This window comes from Diceros bicornis, chromosome 9, assembly GCF_020826845.1.
Source record: "Diceros bicornis minor isolate mBicDic1 chromosome 9, mDicBic1.mat.cur, whole genome shotgun sequence".
Classification (NCBI taxonomy): Eukaryota; Metazoa; Chordata; class Mammalia; order Perissodactyla; family Rhinocerotidae; genus Diceros; species Diceros bicornis.
The window spans coordinates 5,796,770-5,821,366 of NC_080748.1; the positions used below are offsets into that span (position 1 = coordinate 5,796,770).

At 40.7% G+C, this 24,597-nt stretch overlaps 1 protein-coding gene across 4 annotated transcripts in view; it reads right to left on the reverse strand.

The window, feature by feature from the left end:
* The window catches only part of ZDHHC20 (zinc finger DHHC-type palmitoyltransferase 20), a 70,729-nt gene extending 53,172 nt beyond the window's left edge, over positions 1 to 17,557 (reverse strand). For 2 of the 4 annotated variants that reach the window (XM_058547838.1, XM_058547839.1), the window contains exon 1: positions 17,397 to 17,557. In XM_058547838.1, coding sequence (XP_058403821.1) covers positions 17,397 to 17,514 — 118 coding nt within the window. In that variant the 5' untranslated portion in view covers positions 17,515 to 17,557. The remainder of the gene's footprint in view (positions 1 to 17,396) is intronic. The other 2 variants (XM_058547836.1, XM_058547837.1) reach the window with 2 other exon arrangements.
* Positions 17,558 to 24,597: the final 7,040 nt, after the last annotated feature.

Genomic DNA, 24,597 nt, shown 5'->3' on the forward strand with positions numbered 1-24,597 from the left:
CCAGCAGGAAAGTGGGGGAGGCGATACAAGAGGGGTGCCCTACTACACTGAGCAAGGGGGAAGTCTAAGCTCATACTCAGCCTTTGGTGGAGAGAGTGGGGATAGGGCACAGATTTTCCATGGTTTTTGGCTGGAGTAGAACAGTTACTGTCTAGAAATTTTGTCTTGCTAGATTGCTCCTTTCCTGGTTTGGCTAAAGAAAACCAGCTTTTCTTGGGGCTTTTTTTGTCTGTGCCCATCGGTGTTTCCAGCTTGCAGCTTCTCTAGCACCCAGTCTAGGATATATGAGGCAAAAACAAAACCCAGGGAATTCACCACCACCTCATTCCTCAGACCTCAAGGTCCTCAGCTGATGTGCCTTCATCTCTCCACATTTCCGAGTCTTCTTATATTTATTGTATGTATAATATCCAGGGGGTTTAGCTGTACTTAGCAGGAAAAATAGGGAGAAGAGTGTCTATTCAATCTTGTCCCAGAATTGGAAATTCCAACTTGTTCCTTTTTACTGCTGAGTAGTATTCTATTGTACGGAGGTACCACAACTTGTTTATCCATTCACCAATCTGCTTTCAGTTTGGGGCTATTATGAACACTCACATACAAGCCTTTGGGGGAGGGGAGAGGACAGACAAGAATATTCATATATGAAGTATTTTGGGTACTGTAAAATAACACCTCAGGAGGTACATTATTCAATCTATCAGTGATGCTACATTTGGGTCACTTGGTAGTAGTGACTGCTAGATCTCTCCTTTGTAAAGATACATTTTTCACTTTGACAATCATGAAGTTTTTTGTGGGGTAAAACGTTAAGACTATGTGAATACCTTCTTCTTCCAAAACTTTTCACCTAATGGTTTTAGCATCCACTGATAATCCTTGCCTGAATCAATTATTTTGCAGAATTAGAAAATCAGGGGCCGGCCCCATGGTGCAAGCAGTTAAGTGTGCGCGTGCTCTCTGCTGCGGCGGCCCGGGGTTCGCTGGTTCGGATCCCAGGCGAGCACGACACACCGCTTGTCAAGACACACCACTTGTCAAGCCACACCGTGGCGGCGTCCCATATAAAGTGGAGGAAGACGGGTACGGATGTTAGCCCAGGGCCAGTCTTCCTCAGCAAAAAAAGAGGATTGGCAGATGTTAGCTCAGGGCTGATCTTCCTCACAAAAAAAAAAAAAGAAAGAAAATCACCATTAAAAACCCTCTATTATTGGGGTCGGCCCAGTGGTGTAGTGTTTGGGTTCGCATACTCTGCTTTGGCGGCTCAGGGTTCGTGGGTTCAGATCCCAGGTACAGACATATGCACCGCATATCAAGCCATGCTGTCAAGCCCTGCTGTGGCAGGCGTTCCAGGTAAAATAGAGGAGGATGGGCACAGATGTTAGCTCAGTGCCAATCTTCCTCAGCAAAAAGGGGAGGATTGGCAACAGATGTTAGCGCAGGGCTAATCTTCCTCACCAAAAAAAACCCCAAAAATCCTCCAATATTTATTTCTACACTTTTAAGCTGGCACTCTTCTGTAAAAAGCTTTCCCTAACTGTGGGTGAACTAGAGTCATTCTAAAAAGGCAGCACAAAAACTTATTTCCCTTTAATTACCATTAAATATCTCATTTTCAGATTAAGATGTTGGTAGAACATTCAACTCCACTGTTAGCAAATAAATTTAGTTTTTCTCTTTTTGAGTATCAATAAAGAAACTTATGATTTTTATTTATTCAATGTGTCATCATCAACTACACATTATTTCTTATGTTCAAATTGTCTCAACTTTGGCTACTGTCTCTTCCAACTGACCCCTGTATCATCCTGAATCATTCCCATTAGTCTCTGAGCACTTCCTTGGTGTCTAGCATAAGATGTTCCAGGCTCATTTTATGTTTTCCCTCCCCCAGACCTGAAATTAACCATTTCTCTAAGGGGTATTGGTTCTTTTTAATGATATTTAGAAACCAAGCTTTGGATGCTAGGGGTGCTCATAGCTACTGGAGTTTCACTGCTTTTAGGCCCTTTGGGTTGACAGAAATAGTAGTACACACTTATATTTATATTCATATTGATATTTTCAATTCAAATAGAACTTTATAGAGTTTTTCTTAATTTCTTTGGCATTATATTTGTATCGCTTTGCTTTTACAATGACCATCTTAGTTCCTAATTAATTTATTTACTTATTTGGCTTATCCTAAAATATACATAAAGTAGTTTAAAAACTGCATGCTATTTTAAGATTTATTTGCAGTTTTTTATTTTGTTTTGGCTTTAAACTATATTCCATTAAGCAGTACAATGTTCAAAAGTCACTTGAAATAATTCTTTCCTCTGTATAGCTACAGTACCAACTTTATATAAAATTAAGTTGTTTCATGATTTCAAATTTTACAGTTTGCTTTTTTCCACTCTTTGTTTTTTATTTTTTGGATATGTAAAAAATATAAATAGTTTAAAAGTCAAAACTATATAAAAAGGCACTCAGAAAGGCCTGGCTTTCATTCCTTACCCCCTCACCCCAGGTAATCGTTTTTATTAGTGTCTGTTTTATCTTTCCACTATTTCTTTTAGGAAAACAAGCAAATAAGTATGTATTTCTAATTTCTTCCTTTACATACCCCGTTCCACACCTTGCTTTTTTCACTTAATATACCCCAGAAATCACTACACATTAGTATATAGAGACAATTATTGTCTGTTTGTTTTTGTTTTGTTTTGAGGAAGATTAGCCCTGAGCTAACTTCTGTTGCCAATCCTCTTTTTGCTGAGGAACATTGGCCCTGGGCTAACATCCGTGCCCGTCTTCCTCTACTTTATATGGGGCGCCACCACAGCATGGCTTGACAAGCGGTGCACCGGTGTGCGCCCAGGATCTGAACCTGCGAACCCTGGGCAGAGAGGGGGAGCGCGAGCACTTAACCATTGCGCCACCAGGCCGGGCCCTATTGCTTGTTTTTTTAAAGCACTGCACACTGGGCCGGCCCCGTGGCTTAGAGGTTAAGTTCGCGTGCTCCGCTGCCGGCGGCCCAGGTTCGGACCCCGGGCTCACCAACGCACCGCTTCTCCGGCCATGCTGAGGCCGCGTCCCACATACAGCAACTAGAAGGCTGTGCAACTATGACATACAACTATCTACTGGGGTTTGGGGGAGGAAAAAAAAAAGGAGGAGGATTGGCAATAGATGTTAGCTCAGAGCTGGTCTTCCTCAGCAAAAAGAGGAGGATTAGCATGGATGTTAGCTCAGGGCTGATCTTCCTCACAAAAAAAATAAAAAATAAATAAATAAATAAATAAAGCACCACACAGTATTCCATTGTGTGGATGTTCCAGTTATACAATCAGGCCTCTATTGATAGACATTTGGGTTGTCTCCAATCTTCTGCTGTTGCAAACAATATGGCAATGAATAACCTCATGCACGTATTGTTTATCTGTAGAAGTTTATTCTCAGTGTAGATTCCTAATAGTGGGATTACTGGATCAAAATTAAATCTGTCTGCTTTGCTCCAAATCCCTGTTATGGGGGTTGTACCATTTTATACTCCTACCAGCAATGCATGAGACTCCATGTTTCTCCACAGTCTATGCACTAAAGTGTTTTCAAATTTTGCTATCACAGGATAATTTTACTTTGCATTTATCTTATAAGTGAGGGAAGCATCTTTTCATATGTTTATAAGCCATTTTCATTTTTTTCTCCTGTGAACTGTTTATGTCACTTATCCATTTCTTTCCATCAGGCTTTCCTCACTCCCTGGTTATAAGACCATCCATCTATGTTTTCTTCTAGTACTTGAATGTTTTTATTTTTTAGATTTAGATTTGGTCCATTTTGAAATGGCAGATCAGGGACAGGAAAAGTATCAGATAAGCATGAAATATCTTGTGGTGCCAGAAAGTACAGAAGGAACAAATGATGGGGACATGTCAAAAGGACACAGAAACCAAACTGAAGGGGCTCCTACTGGCCAAATCTGGGACAATTTGAGCAACAAAACAAATGATAGATTTAACTCATAAAATAACAATCCATGGAGTATGTTGAGGTAAATGAATGAGTGAATGAATAAATAAATGGGGAGGAGGGAAAGCTCTTCCTTACAGTAGAATTCTAACTATTAAATGTAGAAAAAATCATGGAATTAGAAAAATCACCATTTAGCAACCAGCACAAAAATAACTGTTCCAAACAAGAATCCTCAATAGACGGTAAAAAGAGTAAGTGCAAGTAATCAGGAACAGATTCCCAGAGTCTCGAGGCATTTCCCCACAAAGATACTTGTCTCAAGTTGGGTTCTCTGCAATCAGGTGCCTGAGACAGAGTTTGGGGTGCAAGATATTTACTAGGGATCAACATATGTGAAAGGAAGTGGGAGGAAGCAGAACTGGGCAAAGAGAAGTCTAACCGCAAGGCAGGCCTGTGAAAGCCTAGGCTGACTGCAGGCAGCTTCCGGCCCCTTCTTATGCAGGCAAGGGTGCAGCTGCCCCAGGAAGGGTGTGACCTTGGTGAGGCAAGTCATGCTGAAAAAGCTGATAGCTGGAAGCTATCTGTTGACCACACTTGCCACAACTGAGCAGCAAGTCTTTCCTTGAAGAGGGATCTGTGTAGTGTATCTGAGTCTACTAAATACTTTTATTAATTACAAAGAAAAACTGTACCTTTACAGAATGGAGAAAGCTGGCAGATACCACCTTAAGTGGTGACCAAAGTTAACAGTCCCTGAAATCGTACAATCAACGACACGGTATCACTTTTGTGGTATCCTTGCTAAAAACCTATACACTGAATCTAATCATGAGGAAACATCAGACAAACCTAATTTGAGGGACATTCTACAAAAGGCCTATACTCTTCAAAAATGTCATGGTCATGAAAAAAACAAAGAAAGACTGAGGAATCCTCCCAGATTACGAAAGAGATGTGAAAACTAACTGCAATGTGTGATCCTAGACTGGACTGCGGAGCAGAACAAAGGATCCGTGGGACAACTGGTGAAGTGTGAATGAGACTTACAGATTAGAGAGTAGTATTTTATCAGTGTTAATTTGCTGATTTTGTAATTGTACTCTGATTATATAAGAGAATGTTCTTTGCTATAGACAATGTTGTATCCTTTGCTATAGACAATGAATTAAAATTCATGTTAAATCCTAAGGCCCTATGTGATGGTATTTGAAGGTGGGGCCTTTGGGAGGTGATTAGATTATGAGGGTGTGGCCCCCATGAATGGAACAGTGTGGTGCCCTGTAAGAGAGCCCAGAGAGATCCATCGTCCCTCCCGCCCCGTGATGACACAGAAAGTAGAGAGTCCTCTTATACCTCTTGCCCTTACAGTTTTAACCAGAGGCTTTGTGGTTTAAAATCTGGTGGGGTTTGCCCTCTTCATCAATCTTCTTTTTCAGAGGATTCCTGGCTGTTATTTCTTGTTTATTTTTCCATAGGACCTTTAGGATCAACTTGTCTAGTGCTAGAAAAAAGAGGAAACTTGGGGAGAACTGAAATCTTTGTAAATGTTGAGTTATTCTATTCATGAACATGAAATATGAAATGTCTAGAAAGACATTTGTTCAAGTCTACTTTTATGTTTTTCACGAATGTTTTCTTCTTATAGGTTTGGCATAGTTCCTAAGTTTATTCTTAAGTATTTTGTCTTTTTGATGTCATTGGAAACGGAGACTTCTCTTCCCCCATATTTTATTCATTATTCTCATTATTGTGTATACGTAGAAAGTATCAGTTTTTGTTTGTTAATTTTATATCCTGCCATTTTACTCAATTCTTTTTGTTCAGGTGTTCTGTTGTTATTGCTTCTCCTGTCTTTTCAACATATACTACCTCATCACCTGCACACAGAAGCAGCTTTCCCGCTTATGCTTCTAATTATTTTCTCTTGACTAAAGGTGGTAATTGATTTTGTCAATACACTACTACATAGCAATAGCCATAGTAATAAGCATCTTACTTCCCCCCCACCCAAAGCCCCAGTAGATAGTTGTATGTCATAGTTGCACATCCTTCTAGTTGCTGTATGTGAGACGTGGCCTCAGCATGGCCAGAGAAGCGGTGCATCGGTGCGCGCCTGGGATCCGAACCCGGGCCGCCCGTAGCGGAGTGCATGCACTTAACCACTAAGCCACGGGGCTGGCCCATTAGCATCTTACTTTGTTGTTGGTTTTAGTGGAAACTGAGCAAGCATTTTGTGTGTGCAATTTTGTTTGAAAAGTATCCATTTATTCCTATTTTACTAAGTGTTTTTTTTTTTTTAATCAGGAATGAATGCTAGATTTATCAAATACCTTTTTGGCATCTATAGAAATAATGATTTTTCTTCCTAAATGTATTAATATGATGAATTTAATAACAAAAGTAGAAGGAATTAGCTATTACCTCTCATATCTACTGGTAACACCACCTTCTTCAGCAGCATAGTCCCCTCAGTCCTGACCTCCCCCTGCCGCCCCCATCACCACCACTGGAGCTTTGATCCAAAAGGTCAAGAATTGTCTATGTCTAAAAGGATTACAAATAGATGTTTCACAAAAAAAGAATTCTATGGTAAAAATATTTTAGAAAAAGACTGGGTTAAACAAAATTACAGGGCCGGCCCCGTGGCTTAGCGGTTAAGTGCGCGCGCTCTGCTGCTGGTGGCCCGGGTTCAGATCCTGGGCACGCACCGACGCACTGCTTCTCCGGCCATGCTGAGGCCGCGTGCCACATACAGCAACTAGAAGGATGTGAAACTATGACATACAACTATCTACTGGGGCTTTGGGGGAAAAATAAAAAAAATAATAATAATAAAAAAAAACATTTAAAAACAAAATTACATACTTAGTTACAGCAGGGCTTCTTAAAACTTGTAATATGCAAATCAGCACTGTGTACAAGACAGGGACTACTATATGAAGTCCAAATGTATTTGACCACGTACATTTATATATCCTTGAATTCCCAGTTCAAATACAGTACCTGGAACACTGTAAGCAGTCAACGTTTGTTAAATGACTAAATTAACAGAGATGTTTTTAAGGTCAGGAGCATATCTGTACTCAAAACTAATTGTGAGTTATCTACTGTGCGGACACATTCCAATTCTCCCTCATCTACCAGCACAGGGACTGACAGCTGTACAATCAATTCACTCATTCAACAAATATCTACTGAGTACACATTACTCACACCCTTTTCAGGTTCTGGAAACAAAGCAGTGAACACACTACTCAGGAGAGAAACACAAATAACCATATGTCAAGTAAGTAATAAGCACTATGAAGAACAACAAAGCAGGGTGAGGAGAAAGAGGAAGTACTGGTTTTACAGAGCGTAGTCAGGAAACCTCTCATTGATGAATATTTGAACAGAAATCTAGATGAAAGTGAGAGAGCCAGCCATATGGAAACCTGAGAGGCAAGCATCCCAGGGAGAAGGAGCAGGAAGTACAAAGGTCCTCAGTGGGACCATATATGGCCTGATGGATAAAAAGCAAGGAGGCCTGACTGGCTGAAGCAGAATGAGCCAAGGAAGAGATGGCCAGAGCATTCAGGGCTTTATAGACGATAATAGAAAGAACTCTGGATTTCATTATGAGCAAAGTGGAAAGCCACTGGAGGGTGCTGAGCAGGGAAGTAACAATCTTGACTTAGGTTTTAAAAGAGTCACACTGGCTTTTCGGAGGGTGGGGGAAGGAATATAATGTTAGAAAGCTATTGCATATATATGACCCCTCCCACTCCCGTTTTTTCAATACTTATAAAAAGTTACCAGTCACCCATAGAAAAATGGAAATGACAGAGTATCAGGAAGAAAAAAAACTAGTATACGCTCACAGCAGCGACACACACTCAACACTGTGGTGCACAGTATTGGTATTATTCCTTTCCAGTGTTGACGATATCCTCTCCATGCAGTTAGTTTAAAAAGCTTCCCTGAAAACTTCACATACAATAAGTTCATGTTTGTTCTTATATATGTTGTTCAATTGGTATGTTAATAAAAATTACTCCTTCTATGATTCCAACTGGGTGGGCCAAAGTTCACAGTAGTAAGTAGAATGAAGTATTGGGAAGAGCAAAACAACATACAGAACAAAACTGTTTTAAAAACAGAATTTTTAAAAATCTTTATCATCAAGATTTATGGATGTCTATCTTAGAGCAATCTATTCTCTGTAAAACTATAATCATCGTTATTTGTGAGCTACTATTTGATTTATTTAAGTGTAGGTGCCCATCTGCTCAAGAAGATATACTGCATATTTCAGCAATACCTAAACCTGGGTAGCTTCTATGCTCATGGGAATAGTGCCACGTGTTCATCTTCTTAAAGCCCTATGTGATGAAGATATGGAGGGCTCCTTCCCTTAGACAACATACCTTGCCTCACACACACTCCTGACACTACCAGAAGCCCATAGCAAAACAGGCACATGTTTCTGCAATATAATCTTCAAATACAACCAATTAAGAAAAGAACATCTTTAGGAAAACTGTGTGAGAATGTGCTCCTTCACTAAAGGGGGGGGGGGGGCGGGCCAATACAACTCTAAGAATTAAAACAAACAACTTCACACCAGAAAAGGGAAGGCAAGAAAAAGTATGCCAGTGGTTATTTAAATCTTCTCCCCACCCCAGCAACATTTGAAAACCTACTCTGCTAAGAACTTTACATTATTTTGTAAGACAGGTTTTATCGCATTTTAAATCCATTTCATAGCAGGGGAACAAGCTCAGAGAGGTTAAATAATTTATTAAGATCATTCAACAAGTGTTCAAGTATAAGAAGCAGGCAAGCGTGGCAGCCACAGAACACACAAAAGGAAAGGTGCAAAGGAAACCGTGTCAGAGAAGTAATGAGGGGAAGAGGCCATGGTAAGGACTTCAGGTGTTCCACCAACAAGAAAGGAAGCCAGCCAAGGTTTTCAGAAGAGGGGTGACAAATCTGGTATTAATTTTAAAGGGATCATTCTGGCTGCTTCATGGAGCATAGACAGGGTCCAGGGTGAGGATGGTGGTGGCATGAAGAGGGAGACAAGATATAAGGGTACTATAACGATATAGGCAATAATGTAGCATAACAAACCACCCAAAACTTAGTGACTTTAAACAACCACCACTTATTATTTCCTACAACTGTGTGGGTCAGCAGTTCAGGTTATGATCAGCTGGGTTGTTCTTCTACTAGCTGCGGTCAGGTGGCAGCTTGACTGGGGCAGGACAATCTAGGATAGCCTTACTCACACATCAGGGGCTTTGGCGCTTAGCTTATCTTTGCTAGGCCTCTTTCTCCAAATGGTCTAGCCTGGACTCCCTTACATGGTGACCAGAACGTTCCAAAAGAGCTAAAGCAGAAGATGCATGCTGTCTCGAGGCCTAGGCTCCAGATCTCACACATCACTTCCACCACATTCTATTGGTCAAAGCAGGTACAAGGCCAGCCCAGATTCACTGGGTGGGTAAACAGACTCCACCTCTTGATGGGAGGAGGTGCAAATTATTGCTGCCCAGTTTTTCAACCTACTGCACAAGACAGAGATCAAAGCGGCTTGAATGAACACAGTAGCAGTGGTGGGAGTGAGACGCAGCCAGATTTTGGCACATTTAATGACAGGATTTGCTGATTAATTGGATGTGGAATGATTTTTCAACCAAGGAAGTGGAAGGATAAACTGTCATTTACTGAGCTAGAGTACGAGGAGCAGGTTCAGGAGAGACACGAAAAAAAACCAACTCAAGAGTTTTGTTTTGGACATGGTAAGTCTGAGATGCCTATGACGTATCCAAGCAGAGATGTCAAGTAGACAGTCAGATATTGGAGTCTGGAATTGAGCATGCTACGTCTTCTTTGCCACCAAGTGGAAGTGACCAGAGGAGAAGGCAAGACTTATTTGCATGACTAGGGCACAATGTTCTTCTTCCAAATAATCTGACCTGGTTCCTAAGTTGTCCCGCACCTTTTCCTTCCATATTTCTCATTTTATAAGAAAGCAGTGAAGGCCCAAAGAAGGTTCAGTTTATAGGGAAGAAAACACAAAAGCTCTTTTTGTTCATTTTGGGGTTTTTGGATACATATTTATAGAGCTCTCAGACCAGTCTGGTTTCTGGTATCAACAGAAAATAGTATCAGAGCAGATTAACTCACAAGCAGTCATAAAAAAAAATTTGTTCTTTAAAAAAACAAAAAAGAAGGCTGGGATAATTGTAGAATGCAAATAAAGAGGTTTGCAGGGCACTATAGCTTTCAAAAGGCAACTTATATAGAAAATTACTATAGTCCAGCTCTGAAAACAGATAGGAAATAACAAAATTAATAAACCGGTTTTAAAAAACATTCTAATTCACATCTTAACTTTTCCTATAATTATGTCAACCATTGTGGATGAGACTTAGGGAGGCAGATTTTTTTTTTTTTTTAACAATATCAGCATAATTTCCAAGAGTCATTGTTTCATAATCCAAAAACAAAGACTGCAGAACCAATAAGCAATATCATGTAGCCTTTCACCCCAAAGACTTGAAATATATGATTGGTAATTATAATTTAATTAGTATTGTTATTGTAGATGTTTGCTTGTTCTAACATATTGAAACATGATTCAAGTGAGTTTATAAGAGTACGATTCTATTCAATTCAATACACATTAATTGAAAGTCTGCTAGTAACTAGACTTTCTAGTGAATACAAAGATGAATAGGACCCAATCATACTATAAAGCTTGTAAGCAGGATTTTTCAAATAGTTACATATAATTTAATGAACTGCATACTTTTTATTTATATTCTAATTCAATGCACAAATGATTTGTGGAGGCTTACTAGAAACATACCCTTAAACAAAACTGTAAATATATTTTTTTAAAACAGAAAAATACCAATTAGAATCTAGAGTAGAGAATAAGGGGAGAAACAGTGATACAGGCTGCAACACAGAGTTCTAAACCTCAAAAATATGTAAATGACACCAGACACAAAAGACCACTTTATTGCACGATTCCATTTACATGAGACATCCAGAAAAGATATAAGGAGACAGAACGTAGATTAGCGGCTACCTGGGGCTGGGGATGGGAACAGGAATTAACCATAAATGGGCATGAGGGATCTGAATGGGGTGACAGAAATGTTCTAAAAATGAATGGTTGTGATGACTGTACAACTTGGTAAGTTTACTAAAACTCACTGCACTGTACATCTCAAATGAGTGAATTTTATGGTATGTAAATTATATCTCAATAAAGTCAAAAAAAAGGCAAAAGAAAAACTTTTACAGACATACAAAAGCTGAAATAATTCATCACCAACTGACCAGCATTAGAATAAATGTTAAAGGAAGCCCTCAGGCAGAAGAAAATGACACCAAATGGAAACACAGATATATAAAAAAGAATAAAGAGTACCAGAAATGGTAACTACATGGGTAAATATATAAGCTTTTTCTTATTTCTTAACTCTTTTAAAAAGATAATAAACTGTTAAACAAAATAATATAAATATAGTGTAAATTTAATAACATATAAAATGCATGACAATAATAGCATAAAGGCTGGGAGGGAAGAAATGGAAGAATGCTTTTATAAGGTACTATATGTAAAGTGGTATATCACTTGAAGGTAGATTATGATAAGTTGAAAATGTATGCTATAAATCCTAAAGCAATCACTAAAATAACAGAGAGTTACAGGTAGTAGGCTAACAAAGGGAAGAAAATAGCATCATAAAAAATTCAAAATTTAAAAATCATTTAAAAATTGATTAATTCAAAAAAAGGCAGAAGGAGGAGGAAAGGGGAACAAAGAACATATAGCCCAGATTAAAAAATAGCAAATAAGACTTAAACTTAACCATATCAATAATCACATTAAATGTAAATGGTCGGGGCCAGCCCCGTGGCTAAGCGGTTAAGTGCACAGGCTCCACTACTGGCGGCCCGGGGTTCGGATCCCAGGCCGGCTTCTCCGGCCATGCTGAGGCTGCATCCCACATACAGCAACTAGAAGGATGTGCAGCTGTGACATACAACTATCTACTGGGGCTTTGGGGAGAAAAAGGGATAAAAAGGAGGAGGATTGGCAATAGATGTTAGCTCAGGGCCGGTCTTCCTCAGCAAAAAAAAAGAGGAGGATTAGCATGGATGTTAGCTCAGGGCTGATCTTCCTCAGAAAACAAAATAAAACAAAATAACGTAAATGGTCAAAACACCCCAATTAAAAGGTAGAGGTCATACAGCATGGTGACAGTAGTTAATAATACTGTACTGTACACTTGAAAGTTGCTAAGAGAGTAAATCTTAAAAGTTCTCATTACAAGGCAAAAAAAATGTGTAAGTATGTGTGGTGATGGATGTTAACTAGACTTATTGTGGTGATCATTTTGCAATATATACACATATTGAATCATTATGTTGTACACCTAAAACTAATATAATGTTATATGTCAATTATATCTCAACAAAAAAAAAAGGTAGAGATTTTTCAGGTCGGATTTAAAAAGCAAGACCCAACTACATGCTGCTTACAAGAAATGCATTTTAAATATAAAGACATAAACAGGTTAAACTAAAAGTAGAAAGACATAACGTGCTAACACTACTCAAAAGAAAGATTAGTGGACATGTTAATATCTGCCAAAGTAGACTTCAAAGCAAACAATATCACCAGGGATAAGAAAGTCATTTCATAATGACAGAGGGTCAATTCATCAAGATGACACAACAATCCTAAACATTTTATGTAACTAATTACAGAACTGCAAAATACATGAAGCAAAAACCAATTGAACTACACAGAGAAATACACAAATTCACAATTATAGTCATACCTCTCCCAATAATTAATTGATAGAATAGAAAATCACCAAGAACACAGAAGACTTAAACAACACTATCAACCAACTTGTCTTAATTGACATTTGTGGAGCATTATGACACAACAGAATACTTCACCCAACAACAAACAGCAAAATACACTGCTAAATACAGAATACATTTTTATCAAAAGCACATGGAACACTTCCAAAACAGACCACATTCTGGGCCATAACACAAGCATGAATGCATTTTAAAGGACTCAAGTCACCCAAGGGATGTTCTCTAACTACATAGAATTAAATTTGAAATCAGTAACAAAAAGATATCCGTAAAATCCCCAAATAAGTGGAAACTAAATAGCATGCTTCTAAAATAATCAATGAGTGAAAGACGAAGTCAAAAGTGAAATTACAACTGAATGAAAATGAAAATACAACATATCAAAATTGATGGGATGTGAATAAAGCAGTATTTAGGGGTAAATTTATAGGACTAAACATGTAAGAAAGGGCTGAAATCAATGACTTCAGTTTCCACACTAAGAAAGTAGAAAAAGAGCAAATTAAACCCAAAGTAAAAGAAAAAAGGAAATAATAAATATCAGACAAGAAATCAATGAAACAAAAAACAGAAAAAAAATAGAGAAAAATCAATGAAATCAAAAGCTGGTTCTTTTGAAATCAATAAAACACACTGGAATCACCTGCGTCGACAGTGTGCTCCACATTGATGTTTAAGTTATTTATCTTGTCTCATTCTAAATTTGAAGAAGTTATGAAGGAGACACAACGAAGTTTTAGATATACAGACTCAGAGGTTACAGCTCTACTCTACATATTTCTCTCTGAAAAATAAAGGCATATCCATCCTTGGACAAACCACATAGCTCTTCCGAGCAACAGTTTTCTCAGAAGTAAAATAAAGGGATTGAATTAGATCATCTCTAAAATCTCTTTAAGCTCCGAGATCCTCTACATGCCAAATAAGAGGTACACGTCTTCTACTAACAGCTACAAATGACCTGAACGAGATGTTCTGATAAAATCCCAAGAACCTGAATTAGCACTGTCCTCAAAAATAACCACCTTGACCAAAGTGGAAAAGTTGGTCAATCCACCCATAACTAAGTCCATATGTTTAAATATCAGCCTTGGAAGAAAACTGAAGGAGAATTTCAGCTTAATTTAAAATCAAGGACAGGAGTCGGCCCCGTGGCATAGCGGTTAAGTGCTCGCGCTCTGCTGCTGGTGGCCCGGGTTCGGATCCCGGGCGCTAACTGACGCACTGCTTGTCAGGCTATGCTGTGTCGGCGTCCCACATAAAGTGGAGGAAGATGGGCACGGATGTTAGCTCAGGGCCAGTCTTCCTCAGCAAAAAGAGGATTGGCATGGATGTTAACTCACAGCTGATCTTCCTCACACACAAAAAGTAAATTAATTAAAAAAAAAAAAGAATAAAATCAAGGACCAATATTACTAATTACTTAACTGTTATTTCTCTGCTTATCGCCCCTGTGAGATGGCCATCTTAGATGCATTACTTCTTACTCAATTTTGTCCTCAATATTACTCCTTCCAGTAATACGAGTTACTGATTGAGTGTGTGTGTGTGTGCGTGTGTGTGTACAGAATTACAAAATTAGGAAGTTATATAGGCTGGGATAAAATGAAGGCCTCTCATACAACTTATTTGTTCAAATGTCCTACTGTGAACCAGGCACTTTTATTGTCTGAGATATATAGGAACCTTCTGCTGCTACCTTTTAGGAGAAAATTACCTTACACAAGCAGATCACAGATACGACTAGAATCTGCCCTGAGTGTCCAGATCTGGATAACTAAGTAGACTAGTCTTGCATAGTAGTAATCTTGGCTCTGGAGCCAAACCACTTGAGTTCCAATTCTGATTATGCCATTTACTAGTTGTATGACCCTGGATAAATTACTTAACTCTACGAAGATTATTATGACGATTAAATAAATTAACACATGTAAAGAGATAAATATTATCATTCTCTCTCATCTAGTTTAAGAATACTAGAAATTAAAAAAATTCTATAAAAATTATTAAAACAGCACTTTAAGTAAAATTCACACTTCACTCAATTTAAAGCTCCTATAAGGTTATATATCAATATATTTCAGTGGGAGGGTCTGTCCTTATGAAAACATAAATATACATAAGTATTTTAAAGGATAGTTTCAATATGAGAGTAAACGAGCTTTTATGCTCAACAATATAGTCCAATGACACTGCAGACCTCCACAATTTTCCCTAAACTCAGATAACTTAGAAACATTAAATGCAGGCCCTATGTAGGTAGGACCTTTCACCATTGAGTATTTTAAAATTCTGCCAAGCACTGGGCCTTAATAGTTGCAGAATGTTTTAACTTCATGAAATCCTTGAATATGACCTCTAAAGGACCGGCCTAAGCCTAACTTAAGTGATCTCCAAAAAGGGCAACCACTTAACTCTACCTCCTACCCCCCACTATGTACCAAACTATGACAGTTCCAGTGACTGTCACAGCTCACTAAAAGTTACACGCAGAGTGGAAAGATGTGGGTGACATTCCAACAGCCACCATAATTGTGTGACCTAACCAAAGGACCTATTTGCTCAGTCTTATTTCCTACATCTGTAGAGATACCTATGCTCAGAGATATGGAGAGGATAAAGGAGAGAATGATGAAATGTGCCCTCTGTCCCCACAAGCACACAGCATTTCTCAATTCATGTTCATTTCCTTTTGTTTATGTTTGATGTCACCTTTTGATAGTTTTGACAAAAACAATCTACAGGTCAAATGTGCAACTTCAACATAAATGAACATTTTTCGTGTTCCTTCAGAAGCTTTACTTCAAAATCACTATAGAATTAGAATAGGGTGAGAATAATCTTCTGATGGAATTAAATAAGATTGGTACAACTTTTGGAACACTCACTCACTTCAGAGTAAATAAGATAAAATATGACAAGCTGATGAGAATCCCATGATCACTATCACTTTCTGGAAGTAGCCTCAAGAAATACCCAAATCTAGTCAATTTTAATTGATTCAAACATCATTTTCTGCAAACATTTTGGTATCCAAAAGGATGAGACTAAACAATAACATTCAACAGATTAACACAATTATTATTTGGAAAAGTATTCCACAACTAATTTATTCTGGGCCTCCTTGCAGGGATAGTTTTCTTCAAAATTAAGTATTCTATAGGTACAAAATAATTTTCTTAAAGGTGGCTATCTTCATTTAAAAACCTACCCTCAAATCTTCTGAGCCAAAGCATTCTCTTCCATGTGCAGAACTCACTTTTAACCAAGTACTTATTTGAGAGCTATACAAATCCAGAGCTGTAATTGAAGTCTTGATTCTGCCACTTTCAAGTGGAGTGGACGGTACAGCTTCTTTTCACTCATACAATTAGTATCTACAGTCGTCCCTCGGCATCCGCGCGAGGATTGGTTCCAGGACTCCCAGAGACACCAAAATCCGCGGATGCTCAAGCCCCTTAGTCGGCCCTCGGTATCCGCGGGTTCCGCATCCGCGAACCCCTACCCTGTGTGTACGTCGGCGGCTGGCTGAATCCGCTGAGGCGGAGCCCGCAGATACGAAGGGCCGACTGTATGTAATGCGACTTTTGTTTTTTTTTTTTTAGTGCGTATAACAGCAGTCCTTTAGGTAACTATGGACTCAGTCTGGAGACTAAGACTAGATGACTTTGGGATACCAAGGGATTGCTTTTACCAACACCACTTACCACTTGGTCCTAAGTTTTCCCAAAGAACTGATATAAAGAACAACCCGGAGGAGGCCAGTAAGTCTAAAACAGCTGCACAGTCAAAGCCTGTGAACAATTAACTTAAAGAGAGCAATCAATCAATAGCACAAACATAGTAGTAGCCCTAGAACAATGTTTTGATTGACAACTAATTTCCTTCAATCTTGACAACCTATTCAAATCAGTATCTTAAATTCTTTAAGTGTACTGCAATGTTACTCCTTTTTTCCAGGGAATCAGGTGAGAAATTGGGTACTAAGAACTAACAAGGGAAATGGCAGTAAGGAAAATAAAATAAGACCTCAAATCTGAAGATGAAAGAAATATAAACCTCCATAATAAACAGCTAAGAAAAGGATAATCGGGCTGTACATCGTCTCACTCATTCTTCGTCTTTTTAAATCTGAATCCAGTAACTTACACAACATGTACAAGTTACTGGATTCAGACTTGAAATAAATGAACTTTAAAGTGGGTCATGTACCACCAAAAATCAAAAGCGGGCGCTCGCCGTCTTCCAGGTATCCCCTTCAGCCGGCGACGCGGAGACGACCCGCCCCCGCGGCCGGCTCTGCAGTAACACGTTTCCCCTCGCGGTGGTGTAGACCAACCATCGAGGAAGAACAGACTTCTTGATTCAAACAGCAACAGAAAAGGAAGGGCCAAGCACACAGAACTCCCACGAAGCTCCACCGTCCCTGTTCGCGGACCAGCCCCTTGCGCCGTTCCTTCCCGGAGCCGGGCCCCGGACGCTGGGACGGCCTCGCCCGCCGGCCCGGGCCCTCGCCCCGCAGGCCGCGCCCGCCCGGTACTCACACACGCACAGCTCCACCACGTACGCGTAGTAGGACCAGACGACCACGAAGGCGATGAAGAGCACCGGCACCCAGCCCACCGTGCGCTGGCAGCAGCGCCAACACGTCCACGGCGCCATGTTCCGCCGCCCACTGCAGCACCCCGGGCCCCGCGGCCGTGCCGAGCGCCCGGCCCCCGGCGGCGGCGACTGCGGCGCGGCGGGCAGCTCCTCGCGCAGGCGCCCCGCCTCCCAGGCCCGCGCCGCCGGAGACACGGGCGGGGCCTCCCCCGAGACGCCGCGCCTCGCCGCGCCCCGCCCCCGCCCTGCATCCCGCCTCCCCGCCCCCGCGCCGCGCCGTTGGGGGCGGGGCTTCCTGGCCGGAGGAGGCGGGGCCCGGGCGCTGGGCGGGGCGAGCAGGCGGGGCCTGCGGGGGCCGGCGGTGCGTGCTGGCCGGGCGGCGAGGCCCTGGGGAAGGTCGGCCAGAGTGGCGCCCTGAGGCGTAGACACCGCTGAGGGGGCTGGAATGGCCTTATTGGCTGGAGGCTGAAGGCGAGAGGGAAACGATTCCTCAGCTGATTCGTGGGCCTTGGCCCCGTCTGGGTACAGAACTTGCTCTCCGGGGTCCGTCGGCCCCTGACTGGTTGGGGCCCGCTGTCATAAGATGAGACCATGCCCCACCTGGGGTGCAAGCGAGACCCGTATTGCTCTAAGGCTCCTCCGGTGATCCCGAAGTGCCTCTCTGGTTAAGAACTCCTGTGTTTTGAAATCATTTGCTCCATGTTTCAGGTGGGACTGCTACATTTTTCGAAGATGGAACCAGTAGATGCTTGTGTTTACTATGGAAGCCATGTAGAGTCCCTCGGTTTGATTTGAAACCCAAAATGAAGATTGGATTGTGAGAAGGGGAGCAACAGCCGTGTCTCCCTGCCCCTCAAATGACTCCTGAGATTTTCAGAATTTATTTACTGAAGAATCTTGCTAAACAATGCAAACAAAACAAACAACATAACCATAGTAGAACCTGGCAGCATCACTGTGAAGACATCATAGGTCACAAGACATCACACCGTCAAAAGCATCACCTGCAAGTAGTTCCAAACCACATTTCCTGTTACTATTGAGTCTATTCTGGTTAGACTAAGATTTTAATAAGCTACTACTTACTAAGGTCTCCATAAAGCAGACTTCCCCTTTTTATAGTGTGACATAAAGGTAGTAAAAGCAAATAATATTTTAACCACAGCACACTAGTGTGAGAAATAATAAAGGATGTGTAAAATATTTTGTTCTCCTAGATTTTATACCTTGAAAGTCATGTTGATACCCACTCAATATAAGGTTGACATAAGGGAAGCCATACTGTAGAAAAGACACCATACTGTGACTTGGAATGACCTCTGACTAACTCTGGACTTTATGGCCCCTCCCAGCTGCTGTAAGTTGATAACTTTGTTCTTTTGAGTTCCTTAGGAATGTGATGCCCCTCCACCCCCCAGGCAGAGAGTCTATGCTGATAGCCATCATCAATGACAACTGAAAGATTAGGGTCTAGGGCGTTGCTCTGGTTTCTGATGCATATCAAGCAGAACAAAAAACTGCCAGGAACTAAGACCAGATGGATGCCCCCATCCTGAGACCAGATGCCCCCACCCCGGGACCAGATGCCTCCCCACTCGGAGACCAGCCCTCTGTATAACTGGCCTGTAGTCTTCATTCTGTAAGATGGTTCTTTGAGACATTAGTCGGCCATCTTCCCCTTTGCTAGCAAGCTGTAATAAACTGCCCTTTTCCACCATCTTGCCTCTTGATGATTGGCTTTTGTCTCACGGCAAGCAGATCGTGCCCTTTGTGTGGTAACAATGTTAGTTAGTGGCAAAGTTGACAGTAGGTTCAAGGCATTAAAGTGGATCAAATTCCACTTGTTTTTCAGAGAGGGTGCTTAGGAGAGTTAGGCTTCAAGATGGCATTTGGATTGACATGGAAGATCATAATTTAAAGCCTTTTCCCCTCTTGCCATCTCTATATATCAAAATCATCCCACTAAAGCTCAACACAAATGCCACGTCCTCCAGAAGTCTTTCTTGATCCTGTCAGCTGGAAATGATTTCTTTCTGTTATGCCATTTTGTTTATAACACATGTGTTAGTTTGCTAGAGCTGCCATAACAAAGAACCACAAACTGGATGGTTTAACACAACAGAAATTTATTGTCTCACAGTTTTGGAGGCCAGAAGTCCTAAATTAAGGTGATGGCAGGGCCACACTCCCTCTTAAACCTGTAGGGGAGAATCCTTGCCTCTTCCTAGCTCCTGGTGGTAGCCATCAGTCTTCCCATTCCTGGCCTTGCAGCTGCCATCACTCTAATCTCTGCCCCTATTGTCACAGAGCATTCTCCATTCCTGTGTCTCTGTCTCTATGTCTCTTCTTCTCATATTGGATTAAGGGCCCACCCTATACCAGTATGACCTCATCTTAACTAATTACATCTGTGACAATCGTATTGCCAAATAAGGTCACATCGCCAAATACTGGCGGTTAGGACTTCAATATATCTTTGGGGGAACACAATCCAACCCATAACACCACACATAAATATTTTCTATAGTAATTGTAAATGTCACCTTGCTTACTACCTTGTGAGATCTTTGAAGGTAGAATGTATTTCTTTTTTTTTTTTAAAGGTTTTTAAAATTTATTTATTTATTTATTTTTTCCCCCAAAGCCCCAGTAGATAGTTGTATGTCATAGCTGCACATCCTTCTAGTTGCTGTATGTGGGACGCGGCCTCAGCATGGCCGGAGAAGCGGTGCATCGGTGCACGCCCGGGATCCAAACCCAGGCCGCCAGCAGCGGAGCTCACGCACTTAACCGCTAAGTCACGGGGCTGGCCCAGAATGTATTTCTTACACATTCTGTTTTCTCCACAGTGCCTTGCAAGTAGGAAATATTCAGTAAGTAATATCAAGTGGGTATTTGAAGGCTTCTGTTGTGATCTAGCTATTCTTCCTAGCTTGTGGAGTCACATTAGCTTTTGATTTCTAAATGATTGTCACATGTTCTAAGAAGGCGATTCTATATGGGATCTAGAAAACATTTCTGATCTATTTCCTTGTCCTGAGATCATTCCAGTGAGGACACACATTTTCAGGGACGTAGTAACATTTGAGAATGTTTCCATCTTAAATGACTAGTCATGAGTTCATGCTCCTTTACCTGTGAGCAATGGGAGCCAGCACCTTAAACTCCTTCCTTTCTTTTCCATGTTGTGCTGGTGAATTCACTCCATCTCTGCTACTGACTGTGACAACAGAGAACCATTTAAAGACTTTAGGCAGGGTAGTGATGTGAGTGGAATTCCATTTTATAACAATCACTCTGGCTCTGGTGGGAAGAATGAATTGGAGGGAGCAAAGACTAGAGGAGGAGAGACCAGTTGGGAGTCAGTCTACAGGCAAGATGGTGGCCTGAACTCGAGTGTGGCAGTAGAGAAGGGGATAAGGAAGCTATTTATGACTTCAGATCAACTTTGATCACCTCCAATAGCAACTTTGATCTGCTCCAATAGCAATAGTAAATATAAATATAAAAATAGAAAACCAATGAGAAAAATTCAGGCTCAAACCTCCAACCCCAGCCTCTATCCTCCCCAGCCCCCAACAAAGGAAGCAGAAAAAAATTGTGCTTATCAACCCCTAGTTTCATGGCACTGGAGGACACACTGAAGCTCCCTGACCTGGAAGTGAACCAAGCTGCCAGCTGGCCTAGTGACTGGATCTGTGCTGTCACCATTGTTACCACCAGCCAGGAACCTCAAATGTCTTTTAAGTTCTAGTTCTGAACTGAGGGCTGGGGAAGAATAAGAGCATCCAGAGGCAGCTATGAAACCATTAAACAGGGTTCATGGAAACCATGTCCATAGAGATATGGAAAGAGTGAAGAAGAAAAAACACAAATTCAGAATTAAACCAACAATTCCAAAATACACAAAGAAATATAATACTAAGAGAGAACACAAAAGAAAATCAACAATCACAACTTGAATGCACTCACAATAAAATTAATTTTATGACACAGTCTTATAAAGATTTTTAAAAACAGTATATGGCATGCCTGAAGAGGTAAATGAAGGAATAACTTCCATTTAAATAGAACAAGAAATTTTGAAACAAACAAAATAATAAATAAAAATGGAAAAAGAACAGGTGGATTTGAAAAATAACCATTTAGAAATCTTCAAAATAGTAAAATTGTTGTCAAATTAAAAATTCAATAGACAAAATAAATTCTAATCTAGACACTGGAGAAGAGGGGCTTAGCAAGTTGAAACATAGTGCTGAGTAATTCATGCAGAACACAGCACAAAGAACTTTTTTTAAATATGAAAAACACATGGAAGACATAGTGGCAGGCTTCAACGAACATCTACGATAAGAGTTCTAGAAGAAAAGAATGAGAGAAATGACAAAAAAACAAAATTTTGAAGAGATTCTATATAAGAATATTCCAGAATTGAAGAAAAACGTAAGTCCTTGTGTTACAAGGACACTTGAATATCAACTAGGATAAATAATGATAAATCTATACCTGGACACAGAATAGTGAAACTATTGACCATTTAGGGTAAAGTGAAAAATTTTACAGGACTCCAGAGATAAAAGTCAAATTACCAAGGAAACACTAATTAGACTGACAGCTGACTTCTCATCAGTGATAACAGATGCCAGAAGACAATGAAATAATATTTTCAGTGCTGAGGGAAAATAATATCCTTAAATTTTATAGCCAGAGAAATGATCACTTAAGAGTAGAAGGCAAGGGCTGGCCCTGTGGTGTAGCAGTTAAGTGCGTGAGCTCTGCTGCTGGTGGCCTGGGTTCGGATACCGGGCGTGCACCGATGCACTGTTTGTCAGGCCATGCTGTGGTGGCATCCCACATAAAGTGGAGGAAGATGGGCATGGATGTTAGCTCAGGGCCAGTCTTCCTCAGCAAAAAAGAGGAGGATTGGCATGGATGTTAGCTCAGGGCTGATCTTCCTCACCAAAAAAAAAAAAAAAGTAGAAGGCAAAGTGAAAAGCAACCAGTGTAGTGGGAGAACATATTTGCAAATCATGTATCTGATAAGGGAGTGATATCTAGTATATATAAAGAACTCCTACAACTCAACAACAACAAAAAGCCCAAACAACTCCATTTAAAAATGGGCAAAATGGGAATCTAGCCAATGAACCTGAAATCAACAATCCAAAGAAGCTTATGCACCCCTATGTTCATTGCAGCATTATTCACTATAGCCAAGAAGTGGAAGCAACCCAAGCGTCCCTTGACTGATGATTGGATCAAGAAGATGTGGTATATATATACAATGGAATACTACTCAGCCATAAAAAAAGACAAAATCATCCCATTTGCAACAACATGGATGGACCTGGAGGGTATTATGTTAAGTGAAATAAGCCAGAAAGACAAAGACAAACACTGTATGATCTCACTCATGTGTGGAATATAAATCAACACATGGACAGAGAAAACTGTACTGTGGTTACCAGGGGCAATGGGGGTGTGGGGTGGGCACAAGGAGTGAAAGGAGACATGTGTATGGTGATTGACAAACAAAAATGCACAACAAAAATTTCGCAATGTTATAAACTACTAAGACATCAATTAAAATAAATTTACATACAAAAAAATGGGCAAAGGATTTGAATAGACATTTCTCCAAAAAGATATGCAAATGACCAATAAGCACATGAAAAGATGCTCAACATGACTAATCATTAGGGAAATGAAAATCAAAACCACAATGATGGGGCCGGCCCCCTGGCTTAGCGGTTAGGTGCTCGCGCTCCGCTGCTGGCGGCCTGGGTTCGGATCCCGGGCGCGCACCAATGCTCGGCTTCTCTGGCCGTGCTGAGGCCACGTCCCACATACAGCAACTAGAGGGATGTGCAACTACGACATACAACTATCTACTGGGGCTTTGGGGAAGAAAAAAAGGAGGAGGATTGGCAATAGATGTTAGCTCAGAGCCGGTCTTCCTCAGCAAAAAGAGGAGGATTAGCACGGATGTTAGCTCAGGGCTGATCTTCCTCACAAAAATAAATAAATAAATAAATAACCACAATGACATGCCACATCACACCTATTAGGATGGCTATTATAAAATAACAGTAGGGCCGGCCCCGTGGCGTAGCAGTTAAGTCCTCGAGCTCTGCTGCTGGCGGCCCGGGTTTGGATCCCCGGTGCGCAGCGACGCACCCCTTGTCAGGCCATGCTGTGGCGGCGTCCCACATAAAGTGGAGGAAGATGAGCACGGATGTTAGCTCAGGGCCAGTCTTCCTCAGAAAAAAGAAGAGGACTGGCATGGATGTTAGCTCAGGGCTGATCTTCCTCACAAAAATAAGTAAATAAATAAATAAAAATAAAATAAAATAACAACAACAAAAGCAGAAAGTAACAAGTGTTGAGGGTGTGGAGAAATTTGGAATCCTTGTGCATTGCTGGTGGAAATACAAAATTGTGTAGCTGCTATGGAAAAAGTATGGCAATTCCTAAAAAAATGAACCATATAATTATCATATGATCCAGGAATTCTACTTCCAGTCTATATCCAAAAGGAATGAAAGCAGGGACTCACACAGATATTTGTACACCCATATTCATTACAATATTATTCACAATTGTTGAAAGGTGGAAGCAACCCAAGTGTCCATCATCAGATGAATGTATAAACAAAATGTGGTGTATAGATACAATGGAATATTATTCAGCCTTAAGAAGGAAGGGAATTCTGACATATGCTACAACATGAATGAATCTTAAAGATATTATGCTAAGTGAAATAAGCCGGTCACAAAAAGATGAATACTGTATGATGCCACTTATATGGGATACCTAGAGCAGTCAAATTCATAGAGACAGAAAGTAGAATAGAGGTTACAGGGGCTGCGGGGAGGGGAAATGGGGAGTTACAGTCTAATGGGTGCAGAATTTCAGTTGGAGAAGATGAAGAAGCTCTGGAGATGGATGGTGGTGATGGTGGCACAACAATGTGAATGTACAAATGATAAATTTTATGTCATGTATTTTTTGCCACACACACACACACACACACAAACAGTGAAGGAAAAGCAGAGACATTTTCAGAGATGAGGACTAAGGAAGGTTACCACCTACAGATCCTCACTGAAAGAACTATTAGGACATGTCTTTGAGCCTGTAGAG